General features: G+C 40.6%; 2 protein-coding genes across 2 annotated transcripts in view; both read left to right on the top strand.

Annotated features, from left to right (window-relative positions):
- CASP10 (caspase 10) overlaps positions 1 to 2,366 on the top strand; it is a 36,190-nt gene extending 33,824 nt beyond the window's left edge. The window contains exon 9 of the mRNA XM_042995051.1: positions 44 to 2,366. Coding sequence (XP_042850985.1) covers positions 44 to 197 — 154 coding nt within the window. The 3' untranslated portion in view covers positions 198 to 2,366. The remainder of the gene's footprint in view (positions 1 to 43) is intronic.
- CASP8 (caspase 8) overlaps positions 205 to 19,802 on the top strand; it is a 73,746-nt gene continuing 54,148 nt past the window's right edge. The window contains exon 1 of the mRNA XM_042995052.1: positions 205 to 286. The gene's annotated coding sequence lies outside the window, so the exon portion shown is untranslated. The remainder of the gene's footprint in view (positions 287 to 19,802) is intronic.

Below are 19,802 nucleotides of genomic sequence, written 5' to 3' on the forward strand. Positions count from 1 at the left end.
TTCTGTCTCCTGATTGAAAATATTTTTTCTTATCTGCCTGCAGACATGAAGATATTTTATCCATCCTCACTGCTGTCAACAATGATGTGAGTCAACAAGCAAACAAAGAAGGAACAAAGAGACAGATGCCCCAACCTGCTTATACACTACGGAAAAAACTAGTATTCCCTGTGCCACAGGAAAAACTTTTATTGTAGTAGAGAGTTCTCAATGACTCTTTGACTTGAAAGGAACCTTTGGTCATCTCTTCCAATCTCCCACCCACCATAGGAATCATTGATAGATGGTGAGCCTGTCATTCCAATAATAGGAAATGCCCTATTTTCTGATTCAACAAATTGTTTAAAAAAAACCTTTTTTTTTTGACAAGTCTAATTGTTAGAACACTTTCTTTATTGAAGCCTTGGGTTGTAGTCTTGGCATTAGTTTTGTGCCCTGAGAAAAAGCAATTGGCCTTGGTTTGTGTATCTGTGAGGTAAAAGGTAGTACCAGATACATTTTAAGATTCCTTTGAGCTCTAAAGAACCACTATTCTTAACCTCAACTGAGCTTTGATTTCCTCTCTGTATGACCACCCCTTGTGAACATTCTGTGTCCCTTCTGCGTGGCCTTGTTTTGGACATTGGATAATGATGAGATCCCACATGGTTCATTGACCCTTTCTCTGCTCTCCACTTCCTAAGGCTTCTCATCTCCACATCTGCTGGGGTGAAATTTTTGTCTATATGATGCCCATTTCCAGCTTTAGTATAACGAAGGTGTTCCCACAGGAACTCTTTATCTTGGGTTGGGAACAGGTTTGGCTCTAGGAAGATGATAGTTCAGTATGAAGAGAGACAACTCAGCCACTCTGGGACCAGAGTGAGGTTACAGCCTGAGGTTAAATTCTGTGTCGATCAGAACTTTTCAGGTGCTGATGACAGAACACCCACATCACACCAACCAAAGCAAAGAAAGGAATTTATTGCCTCATTCATCTGAAAACACACAATTGGGTAGTGCTGGCTTCAGGTGAAGCTTGAATCAGGACTCAGTCTGCACTATAGCGTCTCTCTCTTGGCCAGAGCTTCTTTTGGTGGCTGCACTGTGCTGACTAAAGCCAACAGCCCCTGCCTTGTCTCCAGCATGCTCTGTTTCTCTGGCCCAAAGAATTGAGGAGAGAGACAGCCTTAGGGATGAAGCTATTCACAGAAGTTGTTGTTCTCTCCTTAGAGAGTTGTCTGGCTGTGCCTTGGTGAGGGGTGTGGTTCTGTATGGAAGCCTTGCTACTTTTTACATTAAGGTTTTGAATATCTTTATGTATGTAAACTTTTTTTTTTCAATTTCAAGAGGAATTTTTCTTTTTTATTTTCTAAGGGAGGGAGATTGAAAGTCCTGTACCTAAGGCCTCTATTTATTGATGAAGAGGTTGAGGCCCAAGGAGGCAGAGTGATTTGCTACAGTCCCCCAGCCAGTTATTGTTTACAGGGTTTTATTTCCCACTTGAGTGAACTGGAATGTCATGGGACATAACAGGGCTTTTTAGGAACATTTCCTTGGATATGTAGACACCCATGAAAGATATCCAGGAATGAAGAAGAATAACTCTCAGTGATGCCTGATTTTGTAATTATTAATGTGTAAGTCCAATGATCTTCCAGAACCTTTGTATATACAAGTCAAAGCAAACAGCTGGTGATTACAGTCCTTCCCCAGTTGAATATACACAGCTTTTGGCCACTTCATAGTCCTTCTCTGCAAGTGAAAGATGGTGTGGTACAAAGCAAAGAGCAAAGAATCTGGAGATAGAAGCCTTTGGTTTCTGTTTTGCCTTGTGACTTTCTGGCTCTGAGACACTAAGTCAAGCTAGTTTTCGAGCCTTATCTATAAAGTAGAGAAAAATTACCTATTTAAGATAAGGATAGGTTAATATATAAATCCATTTAAATCTAGTTGTTGTGAGGTATATACAAGACCTTTACGTAGCAGATACCTCTGGCAGTCACCTAACGGAAATAGAGTTTGAGTTCTTTTGTGTCTAATTCCAGCTGAATTTTAGCCACAAATCAATACTAATACCCACCGATGTCCTCTTAGGGAAATGTTGGTTTTCCCCTGACTGATTCACAATGTCCCCGGCAGCAGCAGGCTAGCTCTTGGCTCTGAATCCAGCTGGACAAAACACTGCTAATGAACTCTCCTTCCTCAGCAACATTTGGGGTTTTATGTATAAGTCCTGGTCCTGTGGTCTATTTTGTATTTTTGTTTTGCTGGAACTTAGTGGTTGTGCAAGGTTAAGTTCTAGGATCAGGAAACTTTCCCATGAATTTTCTTTTCAGAGTTCTCCAGCAGGCACTTTAGGGGTCACTAGACATTTATGACTGTAAGTCACACGCCTATGCAGACAGTAGGAGTACAATCATCCTTCAGTCATTTCTCCTAAATGGAGCATCTACACACTTTTCCCTTGTCTGTGTGTGTGTGTGTGTGTGTGTGTGCGCCCATGTGTGTGATAATTTAGAGTGGAGCACAGCAAGTGATTTGGTCACAGCTGTTCAGCAGAGACTACCGCCATTGTCTGTGCAGACATTTATGAAAGAAATGTGCAGACCCAGTGAGGTTTCTGTATATTTTGCCTAGTTTTGCTCAACCTACAAGAGCTGTAGTTAGATTTTTTTCTTTGTTTTCTATTTTTTCTCAAAAGTTGGGCTTATACCAAACAAAATGAAGGACGTGGAAAATTTTAATAGAATATTATACAAATGTTAGTTATTTAATAATGATACTCTTGGAGTTGATTATTATTAGAGATATTAGTCACCACAGCATCCTAGTGGCCTCTGCTACAAGGTCTCACCATGGCAGTGGGCAGTTGTGATATCACCAGGGTTTCCCTTAGCCAGTGCTCAGGTAATTCAAACATACAAGCAGCTGGTACAATATGGTTACTGACCAATCAAAACACATTGACCAGTATGTATAACACTATGGTGAATGCTGCTGAATAGCAGCCCCTTATCAATCAATGATCAAGTCTCCACTGAGGTAGACCAAATTAGAAGTTTACTTCATTTTGTAGATAACTTTTGTGCCATATTTGATTCACAAAATCTTCTAGGTCAGATACTTTATGAGTGATTTAGTGAAGTTGTTCTCAACCTTGGAATTCTTGGGTCCTTAGATGTTTGTGGAGTTATTCTCAGGGTCTATGAGTTCTCCACCTTCACTTTGAAATGTTGTAATTCCTTTTTGGTGATAATCTTAAAAATTAATGGAGATGCATCCTGGCTCTTCTGCATAATCATATTTGAGCAACTTTTGTGCTCACATCCTGGTGCCCATAGAAAGTGATGAACTTTGCATTGAGCTTTTTAATGTAGCATGGATTGGGGTCCATGGCCAGAGGTCCTCAGATTTACTGTCAGGCACCAGTGGTTAATCTATTTGAAACCTGCTCCAGTTCATCCTCTTAAGCCATGATAGACTCCTAGACCATCATCCCTCAACCACTGCTTAACTCTCAACAGAGAGAACTCACACTACACACAAAGCCATGGACTGGGGAGCTTGGAAGGACCCTAGAGAACCCATGGTCCAGCCTTCAGGGTGTAAAAAGGCTTACTAAAGTCTTACAGCTGTTAGTGGAACATTTGCAATCCTGTGTATTTCCTGATTTGCAATCTTGCCGCCTGGTTTTACTTTTGGACAGCTTTCATTGTTCTTTTCCCTGTGGTGACTTGAATCTACCTGCTTAGAACATACTTAAATCCATTGCCTCTCATTCTAAACTCTGGAGCCATACCAAAGACATGTAACTCTCTTCTGGTGAAGTACATGTTTCATGTGACAAGTTATTTAGCTTTCTTTCTGGTAGGATCTGGCTCTCCTCAGAAGTCTGCAGGGGCACCTGGGTGACTCAGTCAGTTGAGCGTCTGACTCTTGATTTCAACTCAGGTCATGATCCCAGGGTTGTGGAATCCAGCCCCTCATTGGGCTCTGCACTGAGCGTGGAGCCTACTTGAGATTCTGTCTCTGTCTCTGTCTCTGTCTCTGTCTCTCTCTCTCCCCCTTTCCACTGCTCGCATTAAAATTAAAAAGGGAAAAAAAAAGTCTGCAGTTTGCTTTTAAGGATGTGAATATCACATTTGTATCTTTGAACAGTAGCTGAATTCCTAAAAATGGAAAGCTTTTAAAAAGTACTAGGGGAAATTCTTTGTTTAAAGAAAGACTGATTTGCTAATACAAAGAAGCATTTTATAACATAACTTTAGCATATATGAATTTTTAAAAGAGGATTTTTCTATTAAAATTTTTAAATTGTATTAATTTTTACTTTTTAAATCTATTTTTGAATAGGTATTATCTTTACATTGTTCAACGATAAGAAAATACAAAGAGGTATTCAAGATAAGTGTTGCCTGCATTTCTGTCCACTAAATGCCCAGTCCTCCCACCTTTGCATCCCAGAGATAATTTCAGGATTTCTTAATGCAAATGCAAATATAGCAAGTACAAATATATATGTATTTTAAAGTAGGCTTTTTTTGAAACAGAGTACGTACACTGTGAAACTCATAATCTGTCATTTGGTCTCATTTTAAATGATTCTGTTAGATGCTTGGAAGTACTGGTACAACTCTAGAACGGGAATAACTTTATGAGCTTTGTGGACTGGGTACTTGTACATAGTAGTAATTGACTCACCAATAAAATAAAGGGATTTTTTTCCTTTTTATCTTTGTGTAATATCTTTGATTTTACCTGATAGCTTTTTTTCTGCTTATATAGTAATATACGCACATTGTGGAATATTTGGGAAATAGAATAACACACAAAGAAAAAGAGTTAATTCATTTATAATTCCATTTTGGCATTCACTTTCCCATTTTTTCACTCTGCATTTGCCCCTGAGCTTCCCAACCACCTTTAAATCAGCTTAACCACAATATCCTCCTAGTCATGCATCCAGTAAACTCTGTCTTTGCCAATATTTCCACCCAAGTCTCAATTGCAAACACTTCTCTCTATGACAGCCACCTCCTACCATTCCATCTCATTTTCTCTAGGCCCCTGCCTCCCAACAGTCTGCAGTGCCACTGGGGCCTCTGGTTAGTCCATTGACCCTATCTGCCATCTTTCCAATGCCAACACCACCCTTGACTTCTTCCCTCCTTCTTTACCTAGCTGGAGTCCACATGTCATCATTGAACTCACTCTCTTGCACCCACCCTCGATACCCTTGCCTTTCCCTTGGTCCTAATCACAGGGCAGAATCTAAACTGTGGTTAATCACACATGCCTGCTTACTGCAGGTTTGTACTAGAATTCCTGGTTGTGGTGGTTTGGCTCAGTCGGTTAAGCATCTTGGTTTCAGCTCCAATCATAATCTCACAGTTTGTGGGTTTGAACCCTGCATCAGGCTCTGTGCTAGCAGTGTGGAGCCTGCTTGGGATTTCTCCCTTTCTCTCTGCCCCTCTCCTGCTCTCTCTCTCTGTCTCTTTCATATTAAATATATAAAAGCTTAATACACACACACACACACACACACACACACACACACAATGTTGCAGACTTGTCTCATTCAAAACCAATGACCACAAACCTCAAGCAGGCTTTTAGTGATTCTCAGGAATCCTGTAACGTTTCCCTCGTTATGTCACCCTTTGCTTTCTCAGCCGGTTTTACATCTTCTTTTGTCTTTTCAGACCTCTATCATCCTCCATTCTCCTCACTTTCATTTGATAGTCTCACTTCACTAAGGGAGGTAATCAGAAAAGATTTCCACCATCCACCACCGAGTCCCCTGATCCACCTGCACCCTAACCCTATTGGCTGCTTTCTCTCCTGTCAACAATGGGTGCACCTTCCTGTCTGTGCTTCTCCCAAGAGTCAGTGCCTCCTCTTGGGCAGGGATTAGCTCATCCTGCTCACTCGAGGACACCACTCTCATAGCCCTTCCTCCCTCTCCTGCTTGATTAACTGTCCCCTCTCTCCCAGATCATTCCCCTGAGCACAAAAACATGCTGTAATTTCTCTTCCTTCCAAAACAGAACTGAAACACCTAAATGTGGATCTTCTGTCACGTGCTCAGAATCAGACCCTGAGTGTATGCAAGTGATTTGTTCAGGAATCGCTCTCCAGAGAATCCTGCTGGGGGTGGGAGGTGGGACAGAGAAGGGGAGAAGGCAGGCCAGGCCACACATTTTATCTCAGTGTGGCCAGGACGGAGCACTTTAAAGTGAAAATTATGCCTCAGAGTTCCCCACCCAACGGGAAGCAAGAGAACTGGTTTTGCATCCTCCCTTAATCCTTAGTCCCTCCATCCTCTGCTAAGAGCTGCCCCTGGTGGGAGAACTTAAACATCCAAGCACTTCCTGTGGTCTGAGGGCATAGTCTCCTCACACAAGGTGTGAGTCTTTAGAAGCGAAAACCCCTACAATCTGGCAAGCCAGCTAAACTGGCTGGAAGGTGGGGATGGGGGGTGGTGGTAGGCAGAGGGGGATTAAAATGATTCAGAAAAGACCTACCTTCACCCCTCTCCCATCCTAAGCCTGATCCAACATTTGCAGGGCCCAGGCAACAGTAAATCTAACACCCGTAACCCATACGTAGAAATGTAAATACCGACAAACTGTTCTATTCTCCTGTTGCTGAGGATTTATCATTTTTATGGTGTGCAGGGTGTCTGCCTCTGGCACAGCCTGTGCCTTTCTCTCCCCATTCCTAGCTCCTTCTAGCTTACCTGAAGCCCTAATGTATGCAAAACAACATGAAAAATGTCACATACAGTCGGATCAGTGTACCTTTAAGCTCAGGGTTTTGTGAAAGAATTTTCTGTGATCTCAAGCTAAAAGGTTGGAGCTGTATCTTAGATAACCCACTTTTTTATTTACTACCTCCCTGTAAATCTATTATTTGTAAATTTGTCTAAGCAGAAACTCCCTTTCTCCTCTTAACAATTTAAAATAAACATCAAAAACAACACTGAAAGGGGCGCCTGGTGGCTCGGTAGGTTAAGCGTCCAACTTCAGCTCAGGTCATGATCTCACAGTCCGTGAGTTCAAGCCCCACATCACGCTCTGTGCTGGCAGTTCAGAGCCTGGAGCCTGCTTCTGATTCTGTGTCTCCCTCTCTCTCTGCCCCTCCCCTGCTCATGCTCTGTCTCTCTCTGTCTCAAAAATAAATAAAAACATTAAAAAAAAATAAAAAAAAATATTGAAAAACTAAAATATTAGCCACAAACTGGGAAATGTTATGTGCCACAAATACAACTGATGAGGGATATATAAATATATATAAATGTATATAAAATATATATTCTACAATTCTATAAAATAATTAAACAGTCCAGTTAGATGGGCAAAATATATGAAATGAAAAATGAAAAGAAAAAAACCCCTATCTGTAGCAAGTATGGGTGAGGATATGGAGCAAAGGGAATTCTATTAACACTGCTTAGAGAAATGTAAATGGACACAATCACTTTAGAGAACACTTTGACAATATCTGTAAACGTTGAATATGTCCATACACCGTGAGCGAGCATTTCCATTTCTGGGTCTATGCCCCAAAAGAAATCTTGCACATGCACCAGGAGACGTGGAGGAGAACTTTCAGAGCATTATTGCTTGTAAGAAGGGGGAAAAAAAAGGTCAGAAACAAATATGGCAATTTCGATTGGTTCAGTCACATATGCTACAACACCATGCTTTCCGGAACAGGGTAATGGTGAATGGGAACATTGTGAATGTACTAAATGCCACAGAACTATTCACTTTATTTTTTATTTTTTTTCTTGTTTCTCGTTTTTATTTTTTTAAATATAACTTATTGTCAAATTGGCTAACACTTTAAATTGTTAAGATGGTAAATGAAATTAAAAGTCTATTAAAAAAGAAAGAAATGTTGAGCAAATAAGTGAATATATGCAATATGGTGTAATTTATGCAATGTTAAAAACCCAAGGTGCCTCTGGATGGCTCAGTCGGTTGAGTTTCTGACTCTTGATTTCAACTCAGGTCTTGATCCCAGGGTACTGGGATCAAGCCTTGTGTTGGGCTCTGCACTGACCATGGAGCCTACTTGGGATTCTCTCTCCCTCTGCCTCTGCCCCTCCCTTACTTATGGATTCTCTCTCTCTCTCACGCTCTCTGTCTCAAGAAAACAAAAACAAAAAACAAATACCACCCACATAACAGTTCTGTATGTTGCTTGTGCACTCATTTCCATGTTGTACAAATATAACAATCTACATGGGGTGATCAACAAATTTTAGAATGGAGGTTACCTGGGGTGGGGCTGGGATTTGGAGAAAGAGGGAGGAATGATGCAGGGGTTCATTCTGCCATCCAGTTGGATGCTGGATCTGTGGGTATTCTCTTTTTTCTAAAATCTTTTTGCATGTCAATGCTGATTAATATAATTTGGTCACCAGACAGGGTGATTTCTCAGCCTGCTGCACTGTGAATATTGGCCAAGTAAGGTACACAGGATGGTTTTGCCCTCTTGGTTGGGGAAGACTAAGTTTCTTAGTCTGTACCTGTCAGTATTTTTGGTGGTGGTGATTTCCGTGGTGGTGATATAACCAGTGTTGCCAAGACGGGGAGAAGGGGCAATGACTCACTTTTTATTGCCCTGAGCCATTGTTCTGTGTTTCTAGTCTGGAACAGGAAGCAAGCCTGAAGACAAGAGCCTCTGAGCTCCCCAAACCTGTTCTCATAAATCAGGTTCAAATGCAGACTCAACTTTCCTCATCTGTGACCACCACTTGCACACCACTGCTGCTGACAGTTTTCCATTCCCAGAATGCACAATCAGAAGCCCCATACTGCATCTGATCATCCTACATTTCAGCTTATTTTGCCACTTGCAAGCATCCTCACCCCTCTACTCATGTCGTCTTGGATCTCCAGCTCTCGCCACCCTGCAAGGAGACAGTGAGCCAGTTTTGGCTAGATGCTTCTTGCTATGGCCAAATTAGCAACGTTAGGTTCTAGTTTGGTTCTAGTCACTTGCTGATGCCGAAAATGATGACTCTGTGAGAGTGACAGAGAGGTGTTACTGTGCCCATTTTATGGATCAGAAAATCAAGGCTCAGAGAAGCTAAATAATAAGGTCATACTGCTAGAAATTGGGAAGGACCAGACTTGAACTCTATCTGGCTGACCTCCAAGTACAGGGACATGTCCTTCCTGTCTTTACCATGCTGCTCTTGTGAAAATATTTTCTAAGAGACAGAGGGCAGGCTTATACAGAGCAGTTAGCACCCCATCTTGGGTCTTGGAGATGGGAACCTGGCCTCTCTGCTGGAGGTATCAACCTGAAATATCAAGGAGAAGACAATTTTATCAACAGTTTCAGCCCTGTAAGAAATGGGCTTGGCCTAAGTTAAATATTGTGATAAAATATTAAAACAGGAAGTTCTATTACTTATAAGAAAGATGGTTCATTCTGCCAGTAATCGAAACCACTGCTGTTTGTGGAAGTTTGGCAAGTCTAACTTCCTCAGGTCCCTGAAACTGAACCCTTAGGTCTGGGACCTCTATATGTGACAAATCTACTCAGCCAGGCTTCCCCCTTTTTGCTCTGTGTTCAGTAGGAGGTTATAATTTCTAGGAAGGACAATGAAGCAAATTCAGTGGCAGGCAGAGAATACATGGGGGCCTGAACAGACAGATCTTAACAACTTCCTTTCCTAGGTTTGCCTTTGCTCAGACACCTCACAGGGCAGTGATTGATAGTCTTTTCCAGAGTCTTGCCCCTCTATCCACCCACCAGCTGCATTATCTCCTAGAGCATGACTTAAACCCAGCTGCTTTCCAGCACCACCCTTCCATTTTCGAGCCATGGGGTTTAGAATTCTGAACTCATCACTCTTACCTCTTATTGCTCACACTTTTGTCTCATGTGTATAGACACATGAGTGTCTATCTCATTTCATCTTTTAAAAATTCCTTTATTTATTTGGGAATATAATATAAGCAGCTGGTAAAACATTTAAACAGTACAGAAGGATACATAGGGAAAAGTAAATTTCACACTGATCCCCACCCCCAAGTCCCCAGTTCTTCCACAGAGATAATTATTGTTTCTTCTTTTTGTTATTTATTTAAGTCATCTCTACACCCAACGTGGGTCTTGAGCTCACGACCCCAAGACCAAGAGTTGCATGCTCTTTCTACTGAGCCAGCCAGGTGCCCCCAGAGGTAATTATTGTTTCCAATATTTTGAATATCCCTTCAGAGATATGTTATTCTTATATAAACATATATATATATATATATATCTGTGTCTTTCTCTGATTTTCCCCTTCCCAAATGCTGGCAGACCATTCTGCACTTGGGTTTTTTAATTGAACATATCTCAGAGCTTATCCTGTATCAGAACATCTAGGTCTCCCTGATCTTCTTTATGGCTGCCAATATTCCATTATATACATGTGTCACCAGTGATCCAACTAGCCCCCCACTGATGGGCATTTAGGGATTGCAGGGTTCATATGGGTAGAAACCAGATCTTACCCATCCTTTGTTTCCTATGTTTCAATCTAAAACAGTGCTCTGCCAGAATTGTTTAGAAATTAAAAGACAAATACAAACCACAAACACATTCGTTCATGAAAATTGGGGAAAGGCTCTTATTTATTCTCAGCTCTGAGCTTTATATCTGCTGCTTTGCTGAAGTAAGAATGTGCTAGTTCTCATGCAGCTTTCTCATCAGCCACAGGTACTCAGCTCTACCAGGTATCAAGTGGTTAGAAAACTTATGGATGCAAAAATGTCCCTGCCTTCTAGGAAATTATAATCTGGTTGGAGAGAGAAGAAAGGTGTTTGTTGGCAAAAACAAAATAATCAAGAAAGGATGGATAAATTTTAAAAATGGTGTTAGGACAATTGGTTCTCTATCTGCAAGAAATTAAAGTTAGATTCCTATCTCAGACCATGCACACATACACAAAAACTCCAAAAATATAAATGTTAAAACAAAACTATAAAGGCATTAAAAGAAATATAGGAAATGAACGACCAGAGAAAGTCTCCCTAAGCAACACGTAGAAGCCAGAAGTCACAAAGAAAAAGCCAGGTGCATTTGTCCACATAAAAATGTAAATTTTCTATGTAATTGAAGACACAAAAAATGCATTAAAAGACAGGCAATGACATTTGGGAAGATGAAAAGATGCCCATTATATCTTGTTAACTAAACAGAAAGTAAGCTGTAAACCATATATATATACTTATATAAATTGATATATTCAGTCAGAGTGCAGTCAGAGGTGGAAACCACACCTGTCCTTCAAAATGGAAAATTTAATAGGAAGAATTATTCACTAGTAAAAGAAAATTACTGAAAGTAAAATGCCTTTAGGGCTGAGGGAGGTACCCATGGAAGGAAGAGATTTGGAAGAATCCTCCCCACCCCACAAATGTTGGTACCAGTTGAAGAAGCTGTGACTGTGCCCACTGAAGGTAGAGAAGTTCACGAGAGTGTCATAGGCTCACCTGCAGTCTGCAAGTGGAGGCTGGTGAGCAGGAGGCTTCCTGTGGGCATGCTGACAAAGTTCCTGGAGTGTGAGCACCACTAGGTCTCCTGCAAGCTGCTGGCAGCCTGCCGTAGAAGCAGGAAGAAAAGCCCGCTGAACTAGGAAGAGAAGCCCTTCCTCTGCTTGGCCTTGTGCTGTCTCTCCAGTGTCCTCTATGATCAAAACCTAAAATTGTGCCAGCTGGTGGAGGAGCCATTTTCATAGGATGTAGCTACAGTGCCATCAAGCAGGCAGTAGGAGAGTGGATTTGGTGCTCAGAGGCAGTACATGGATTGATACAAGATGGCATATATGATATATGTGCACATTCACACTTATGTGTTTACTCAGTACACCAGGAGGTGTTGTAATTCTTTTACATGTATTAACTCATTTGATTTTCACACTAAGTCTCCAACTCTTCAAAAGAGTTATTAATATCTGTATTCTATGAATGAGGAAATCGAAGCACGCAGCTCTTAAGTAACTTGCCCAAGGTCACACAACTAGTAAATGGCAGAGCAAGAATCATAATGGCTTTATAAGCATAAAAATAGACGGAAAGAATCAAAATAACAGTGTTACCTCTCAAGACAGGATTAAAGAGGTCATGGAAGTGGATTTTATTTATTTATTTATTTATTTATTTATTTATTTAATTTTTTTTTAACGTTTATTTATTTTTGAGACAGAGAGAGACAGAGCATGAACAGGTGAGGAGCAGAGAGAGAGGGAGACACAGAATCTGAAACAGGCTCCAGACTCTGAGCTGTCAGCACAGAGCCCGACACGGGGCTCGAACTCACGGACCGTGAGATCATGACCTGAGCTGAAGTCGGACGCTTAACCGACCAAGCCACCCAGGCGCCCCTATTTATTTATTTTTAACAGTGCTTCAATAAATACAGTAATAAACTGTTTTTTATTTCGTTTTTGTATATGCGGGAGGGCTCCTTTGGGGAGGGGGTTATTTTCCAAAGAAACTGAAATAACTGAAAAATGACAACTGTCTGTGCCAGGCGGTAAGAATCAAGTGTTCCATGGGCACCAGGTGAGAACTCTCAGCAGGAGGAAGTCATATCTGGAGGGTGTGTCAGGGGCCTGAGGGAAGGTTTAGAAGAGGGTGAGTCACACAGTCCCTGAGGTTGGTTTCTGGCTCACGTTGTGTCAGGTCTGATCAGTGGCTGGTTACCTACCCTGAGCCGCCTGCCCTCCTCTGTCTCAACAGCTTCCAAGAAAAGGTGGCTAGTGGCTGCCTGAGGGATGCAGGTGGGGGAGGGGGAATTAGCACGTGGGCAGCACCTGCTCTCTGTGAGATAATACATGCAAGCACCACAGATACTGCTTTGTTCAGCCCTCCAAAGCACCCTCATCAAGCAAGTCATTATTATTGCCATTTCCCATACGGAAAACCAAGGCTGAGTGAAGCAAAGGAAGGTATCTGGATCTCAGCAAGAGGAGGAGCTAGGGTTTGAATCCAGATCTGTCCGATTCCAAAGTCCAAGCTCAGCCTACCACACCCATCTGCTTTCCAGATGGTGAAAGATTAGGTCACTTTCCCTAAAGGCCTACTTCAGGAACGCTTAACCAACTGAGCCACCCAGGCGCCCCTTGTGGCTCATCAGCAACTTTAGATCCTTCCCTGAGATAAAGGGGTGCAGGTCAAAGTGTCAGTAGAGGGAGAGCTGAGCGGGGGTGCTGACACTGGTTTTCAACTCATGGTCATCTCTCCTTCCTTTTAGGAGTGGCCCCTGGGCTACATCTATTTTCAGACTGTGAGGCTGGGTCTGGACAGCCTACGCATAGTTGGCACTTGAATTTTGGGAACACTGAGGTGAGCCTGGAATTTCCAAGATGGGCACAAGAGAAGTGATGAGCACTGGTGCCCAATGGGCTGGCTTTAAGTTTTTTTTTTTTTTTTTTTTAATTTATTTTTGAGACAGAGAGAGACAGAGCATGAATGGGGGAGGGTCAGAGAGAGGGAGACACAGAATCTGAAACAGGCTCCAGGCTCTGAGCTCTCAGCACAGAGCCCAACGCGGGGCTCAAACTCACGGACAGCGAGATCGTGACCTGAGCCGAAGTCGGCTGCTCAACCGACTGAGCCACCCAGGCGCCCCCCAATGGGCTGGCTTTAAAAGTGTGTCAGTTGGGACCTACCCACCCTCTCTTTCATTATTAGTCCACTATTTTTACCTGCAGTCTGGGTATGCATGGAGGCAGCAGTATAGATACCTGTGCTAACGAGCTAATGCAATGTTCCCTTATAGCATGGGGCCCACTGGCAATACTGGGCAGTGCATGGTCATTATGCACTAAACAACAGAGGATCATGTAGTGAAAAGTTATTCTCTTTATACTTCTCTAACATCAGGGCAAAAAATCCACTGTCAACGCTAATATATCTTTAATACATCTCAAAACATGCTAACTTCCCGTTTTGACAAAAGAGACATCTTCTTTAGTCATTCATCAGTTGATGGATATTTGGGCTTTTCCCATAGTTTGGCTATTGTTGATAATGCTACTATAAACACTGGGGTCCAGGTACCCCTTCAAATCTGTATTTTTGTATCCTTTAGGTAAATACCTAGTAGTGCAATTGCTGAATCATAGGGTAGTTTCATTTTTAACTTTTTGAGGAACCTTCATACTGTTCTCCAGAGTGGCTGCACCAGTTTGCATTCCCACCAACAGTGCAAGAGGGTTTCCCTTTCTTGGCATCCTCGCCAACACCTGTTGTTTCTTGTGCTGTTAACTTTAGCCATTTTGACAGAATGAGGTGGATCTCATCATGGTTTGATTTGTATTTTCATAATAATAAGTGATGTTGAGAATCTTTTCATGTGTCTGTTAGCCATCTGGATGTCTTCTTTGGAAAAATGACTATTCATGTCTTCTGTCCATTTCTTCAGTGGATTATTTGTATTTTGGGTGTTGAGTTTAAGTTCTTTATGGATTTTAGATACTAACCCTTTATCGGATATGTCATTTGAGAATAGCTTCTCCCATTGCGAAGGTTGCCTTTAAGTTGTGTTATTTCCTTCACTGTGCAGAAGCTTATTATCTTGAAGTCCCAACCATTCATGTTTGCTTTTGTTTCCTTTGCCTCCAGAGACATGTCTAGTAAGAAGTTGCTATGGCTGAGGTCAAAGAGGTTGCTCCCTGTGTTCTCCTCTAGAATTTTGATGGTTTCCTGTCTCACATTTAGGTCCTTCATACAGTTTGAACTTATTTTTGTGTATGGTGTAAGAAAGTGGTTCAGTTTCATTCTTCTGCATGTTGCTGTCCAATTTTCCCACCACCATTTGTTGAAGAGACTCTTTTTTCCATTGGATATTCTTTCCTGCTTTGTCAAAGATTATTTGGCCATATAGTTGTGGGTCCATTTCTGGGTTCTCTATTCTGTTCCATTGATCTATGTATCTGTTTTTGTGCCAGTATCATACTGTGTTGATGACTACAGCTTTGTAATATAGCCTAATGTCCAGAATTGTGAAGCCTCCAGCCTTGCTATTCTTTTTCAAGATTGCTTTGGCTATTCAGGGTCTTTTCTGGTGCCATACACATTTTAGTATTGTTTGTTCTAGCTCTGAAAAATGTTGGTGGTAATTTGATTGGGATTGCCTTAAATGTGTAGATTGCTTTGGGTAGTATAGACATTTAACAATGTTTGTTCTTCCAATCCATGAGCATAGAATGCTTATCCATTTCTTTGTGTCCTCTTTAATTTCTTTCATAGGGGTTGTATAGTTTTCAGAGTATATAGATCTTTTTATTTCCTTGATTAGGTTTATTCCTGAGTATCTTATGGTTTTTGATGCAATTGTAAATGGGATTGATTCATTGATTTCTCTTTCTACTGCTTCGTTATTGGTATATAGAAATGCAATAGATTTTTGTATTTTGATTTTATGTCCTGTGACTTTGCTGAATTTATGTATTAGTTTTGGTGGAGTCTTTCAGGTTTTCTTTTTCTTTTTCTTTTTCTTTCCTTTTCTTTTCTTTTCTTTTCTTTTCTTTTTTCCTTTTCCTTTTTCTTTTTTTTTTTTTTTTTTTTTTTTGAGGGAAGAGGGTGTAAGTGTGCAAAGGGCAGACACAGAGTGGGAGAGAGAGAGAGAATCCCGTGAGGGGCGAAGAAAGAGGGAGGGAGGGAGAGAGAGAGAGAGAGAGAGAGAGAAGTGGGGCTCACCCAAAGGTGGGCTTGTGCTCACCCAAAGCAAGGCTCATGCTCACTCTTTCGAGTTTTCTACATAGAGTATCATGTTGTCTGCATATAGTGAAAGTTTGACTTCTTCCTTTCTGATTTCAATGCCTTTTATTTTTTCTTGTTGTCTAATTAGTGAGGCTAAGACTTCGAGTACTATGTTAAATAATAATGATGAGAATGGACATCCTTGTCTTCTTCCTGACTGTAGGGGAAAGGCTATTAGTTTTTCCCCATTAAGGATGATATTAGCTGTGGGTCTTATGTATATGGCCTTTATGATGTTGAGGTATGTTCCCTCTATCCCTACTTTGTTGAGGGTTTATATCAAGAATGGAGGCTGTATTTTGTCAAATGCTTTTTCTGCCTCTATTGAGAGGATCACATGGTTTCTATCCTTTCTTTTCTTTTTTTTAATTTAAATTTATTTTTTATTTTTTAAAATTTACATCCAAATTAGTATATAGTGAAGCAATGATTTCAGTAGATTCCTTAATGCCCCTTACCCATTTAGCCCATCCCCCTCCCACAACCCCTCCAGAAACCCTCAGTTTGTTCTCCATATTTATGAGTCTCTTGTGTTTTGTCCCCCTCTCTGTATTTATATTATTTTTGTTTCCCTTCCCTTATGTTCATCTGTTTTGTCTCTTAAAGTCCTCATATGAGTGAAGTCATATGATTTTTGTCTTTCTCTGACTGACTAATTTCACTTAGCATAATACCCTCCAGTTCCATCCATGAGGTTGCAAATGGCAAGATTTCATTCTTTTTGATTGCTGGGTAATACTCCATTGTATATATACACCACTTCTTCTTTATCCATTCATCCGTCAATGGACATTTGGGCTCTTTCCATACTTTGGCTATTGTAGATAGTGCTGCTATAAACATGGGGATGCATGTGTCCCTTTGAAACAACACACCTGTATCCCTTGGATAAATGCCTAGTAGTGCAATTCCTGGGTTGTAAGGTAGTTCTATTTTCAGTTTTTTGAGGAACCTTCATACTGTTTTCCAGAGTGGCTACAGCAGCTTGAATTCCCACCAACAATGCAAAAGAGATCCTTTTTCTCTGCACCCTTGCCAACATCTGTTGTTGCCTGAGCTGTTAATGTTACCCATTCTGACAGGTGTAAGGTGGTATCTCATTGTGGTTTTGATTTGTATTTCCCTGACGAGGAGTGATGTTGAGCATTTTTTCATGTGTCGGCTGGCCATCTGGATGTCTTCTTTGGAGAAGTGTCTATTCATGTCTTTTGCCCATTTCTTCACTGGATTATTTATTTTTTGGGTGTTGAGTTTGATAAGTTCTTTGTAGATTTTGGATACTAACCCTTTATCTGATATGTCATTTGCAAATATCTTCTCCCATTCTGTCCGTTGCCTTTTAGTTTTGCTGATTGTTTCCTTCTCTGTGCAGAAGATTTTTATTTTGATGAGGTGCCAGTAGTTCATTTTTGCTTTGGTTTCCCTTCTCTCTGGAGACGTGTTGAGTAAGAAATTGCTACAGGCAAGATCAAAGAGGTTTTTACCTGCTTTCTCTTCGAGGATTTTGACGGCTTCCTGTCTTACATTGAGGTCTTTCATCCATTTTGAGTTTACTTTTGTGTATGGTGTAAGAAAGTGGTCCAGGTTCATTCTTCTGCATGTCGCTGTCCAGTTTTCCCAGCACCACTTGCTGAAGAGACTCTCTTTATTCCATTGGATATTCTTTCCTGTTTTGTCAAAGATTAGTTGCCCATACGTTTGTGGGTCCATTTCTGGGTTCTCTATTCTGTTCCATTGACCTGAGTGTCTGTTCTTGTGCCAGTATCATACTGTCTTGATGATTATAACTTTGTAGTATAGCCTGAAGTCTGGGATTGTGATGCCTCCTGCTTTGGTTTTCTTTTTCAAGATCGCTTTGGCTATTCAGGGTCTTTTCTGGTTCCATACAAATTTTAGGATTATTTGTTCTAGCTCTGTGAAGAATGCTGATGTTACTTTGATAGGGATCGCATTGAATATGTAGATTGCTTTGGGTAGTATCGACATTTTAACAATATTTGTTCTTCCTATCCAGGAACGTAGAATCTTTTTCCATTTCTTTGTGTCTTCTTCAATTTCTTTCATCAGCTTTCTATAGTTTTCAGTGTATAGATTTTTCACCTCTGTGGTTAGATTTATTCCTAGGTATTTTATGGTTTTTGGTGCAACTGTAAACGGGATCAATTCCTTGATTTCTCTTTCTGTTGCTTCATTGTTGATGTATAGGAATGCAACCGATTTCTGTGCATTGATTTTATATCCTGCCACTTTGCTGAATTCATGGATCAGTTCTAGCAGTTTTTTGGTGGAATCTTTTGGATTTTCCATATAGAGTATCATGCCATCTGCAAAGAGTGAAAGTTTGACCTCCTCCTGGCTGATTTGGATGCCTTTTATTTCTTTGTGTTGTCTGATTGCAGAGGCTAAGACTTCCAATACTATGTTGAATAACAGTGGCGAGAGTGGACATCCCTGTCTTGTTCCTGACCTTAGGGGGAAAGCTCTCAGTTTTTCCCCATTGAGGATGATATTAGCGTTGGGTCATTCATATATGGCTTTCATCATGTCGAGGTATGCTCCTTTTATCCCTACTTTCTTGAGGGTTTTTTATCAAGAAACGATGCTGTATTTTGTCAAATGCCTTCTCTGCATCTATTGAAAGGATCATATGGTTCTTGTCCTTTCTTTTATTAATGTGATGAATCATGTTAATTGTTTTACAGATACTGAACCAGCCCTGCATCCCAGGTATAAATCCTACTTGGTCGTGGTGAATAATTTTTTTAATATATTGTTGATCTGGTTGGCTAATATCTTGTTGAGGATTTTTGTGTCCATGTTCATCAGGGAAATTGGTCTATAGTTCTCCTTTTTAGTGGGGTCTCTGTCTAGTTTTGGAATCAAGGTAATGCTGGCTTCATAGAAAGAGTTTGGAAGTTTTCCTTCCATTTCTATTTTTTGGGATAGTTTCAAGAGAATAGGTGTTCACTATTCCTTAAATATTTGATAGAATTCCCCTGGGAAGCCATCTGGCCCTGGACTCTTGTTTTTTGGCATATTTTTGATTACTAATTCAATTTCCTTACTGGTTATGGGTCTGTTCAAATTTTCCCATTTCTTCCTGTTTCAGTTTTGGTAGTGTATGTGTTTCTGGTAATTTGTCGATATCTTCCAGATTGCCCATTTTATTGGCATATAATTGCTCATAATATTCTCTTATTATTGTTTTTATTTCTGTTGTGTTGGTTGTGATTTCTTCTCTTTCATTCTTGATCTTACTTATTTGGGTCCTTTCCTTTTTCTTCTTGATCAAACTGGCTAGTGGTTTATCAATTTTGTTAATTCTTTCAAAGAATCAGCTTCTGGTTTCATTGATTTGTTCTACTGTTTTTTTGGTTTCGATAGCATTGATTTGTGCTCTAATCTTTATTATTTCCTGTATTCTTCTTGTTTTGGGTTTTATTTTCTGTTCTTTTCCCAGCTCATTAAGGCATAAGGTTAGGTTGTGTATCTGAGATCTTTCTTCCTTCTTTAGGAAGGCCTTCATTGCTATATACTTTCCTCTTATGATCGCCTTTGCTGTGTCCCAGAGGTTTTGGGTTGTGGTGCTATCATTTTCATTGACTTCCATATACTTTTTAATTTCCCCTTTAACTGCTTGTTTAGCCCATTCATTCTTTAGTAGGATGTTCTTCAGTCTCCAAGTATTTGTTACCTTTCCAAAATTTTTCTTGTGGTTGATTTTGAGTTTCATAGCGTTGTGGTCTGAAAATATGCACGGTATGATCTTGATCTTTTTGTACTTACTTAGGGCTGATTTGTGTCCCAGTATATGGTCTATTCTGGAGAACGTTCCATGTGCACTGGAGAAGAATGTATACTCTGCTGCTTTAGGATGAAATGTTCTGAATATATCTGTTAAGTCCATCCGGTCTGATGTGTCATTCAAAGCCCTTGTTTTCTTGTTGATTTTTTGATTAGATGATCTGTCCATTGCTGTGAGTGGGGTGTTGAAGTCTCTTACTATTATGGTATTACTATGGATAAGTTTCTTTATGTTTGTGATTA

Source organism: Panthera tigris, chromosome C1 (genome assembly GCF_018350195.1).
Source record: "Panthera tigris isolate Pti1 chromosome C1, P.tigris_Pti1_mat1.1, whole genome shotgun sequence".
In the NCBI taxonomy this organism is placed as follows: domain Eukaryota; kingdom Metazoa; phylum Chordata; class Mammalia; order Carnivora; family Felidae; genus Panthera; species Panthera tigris.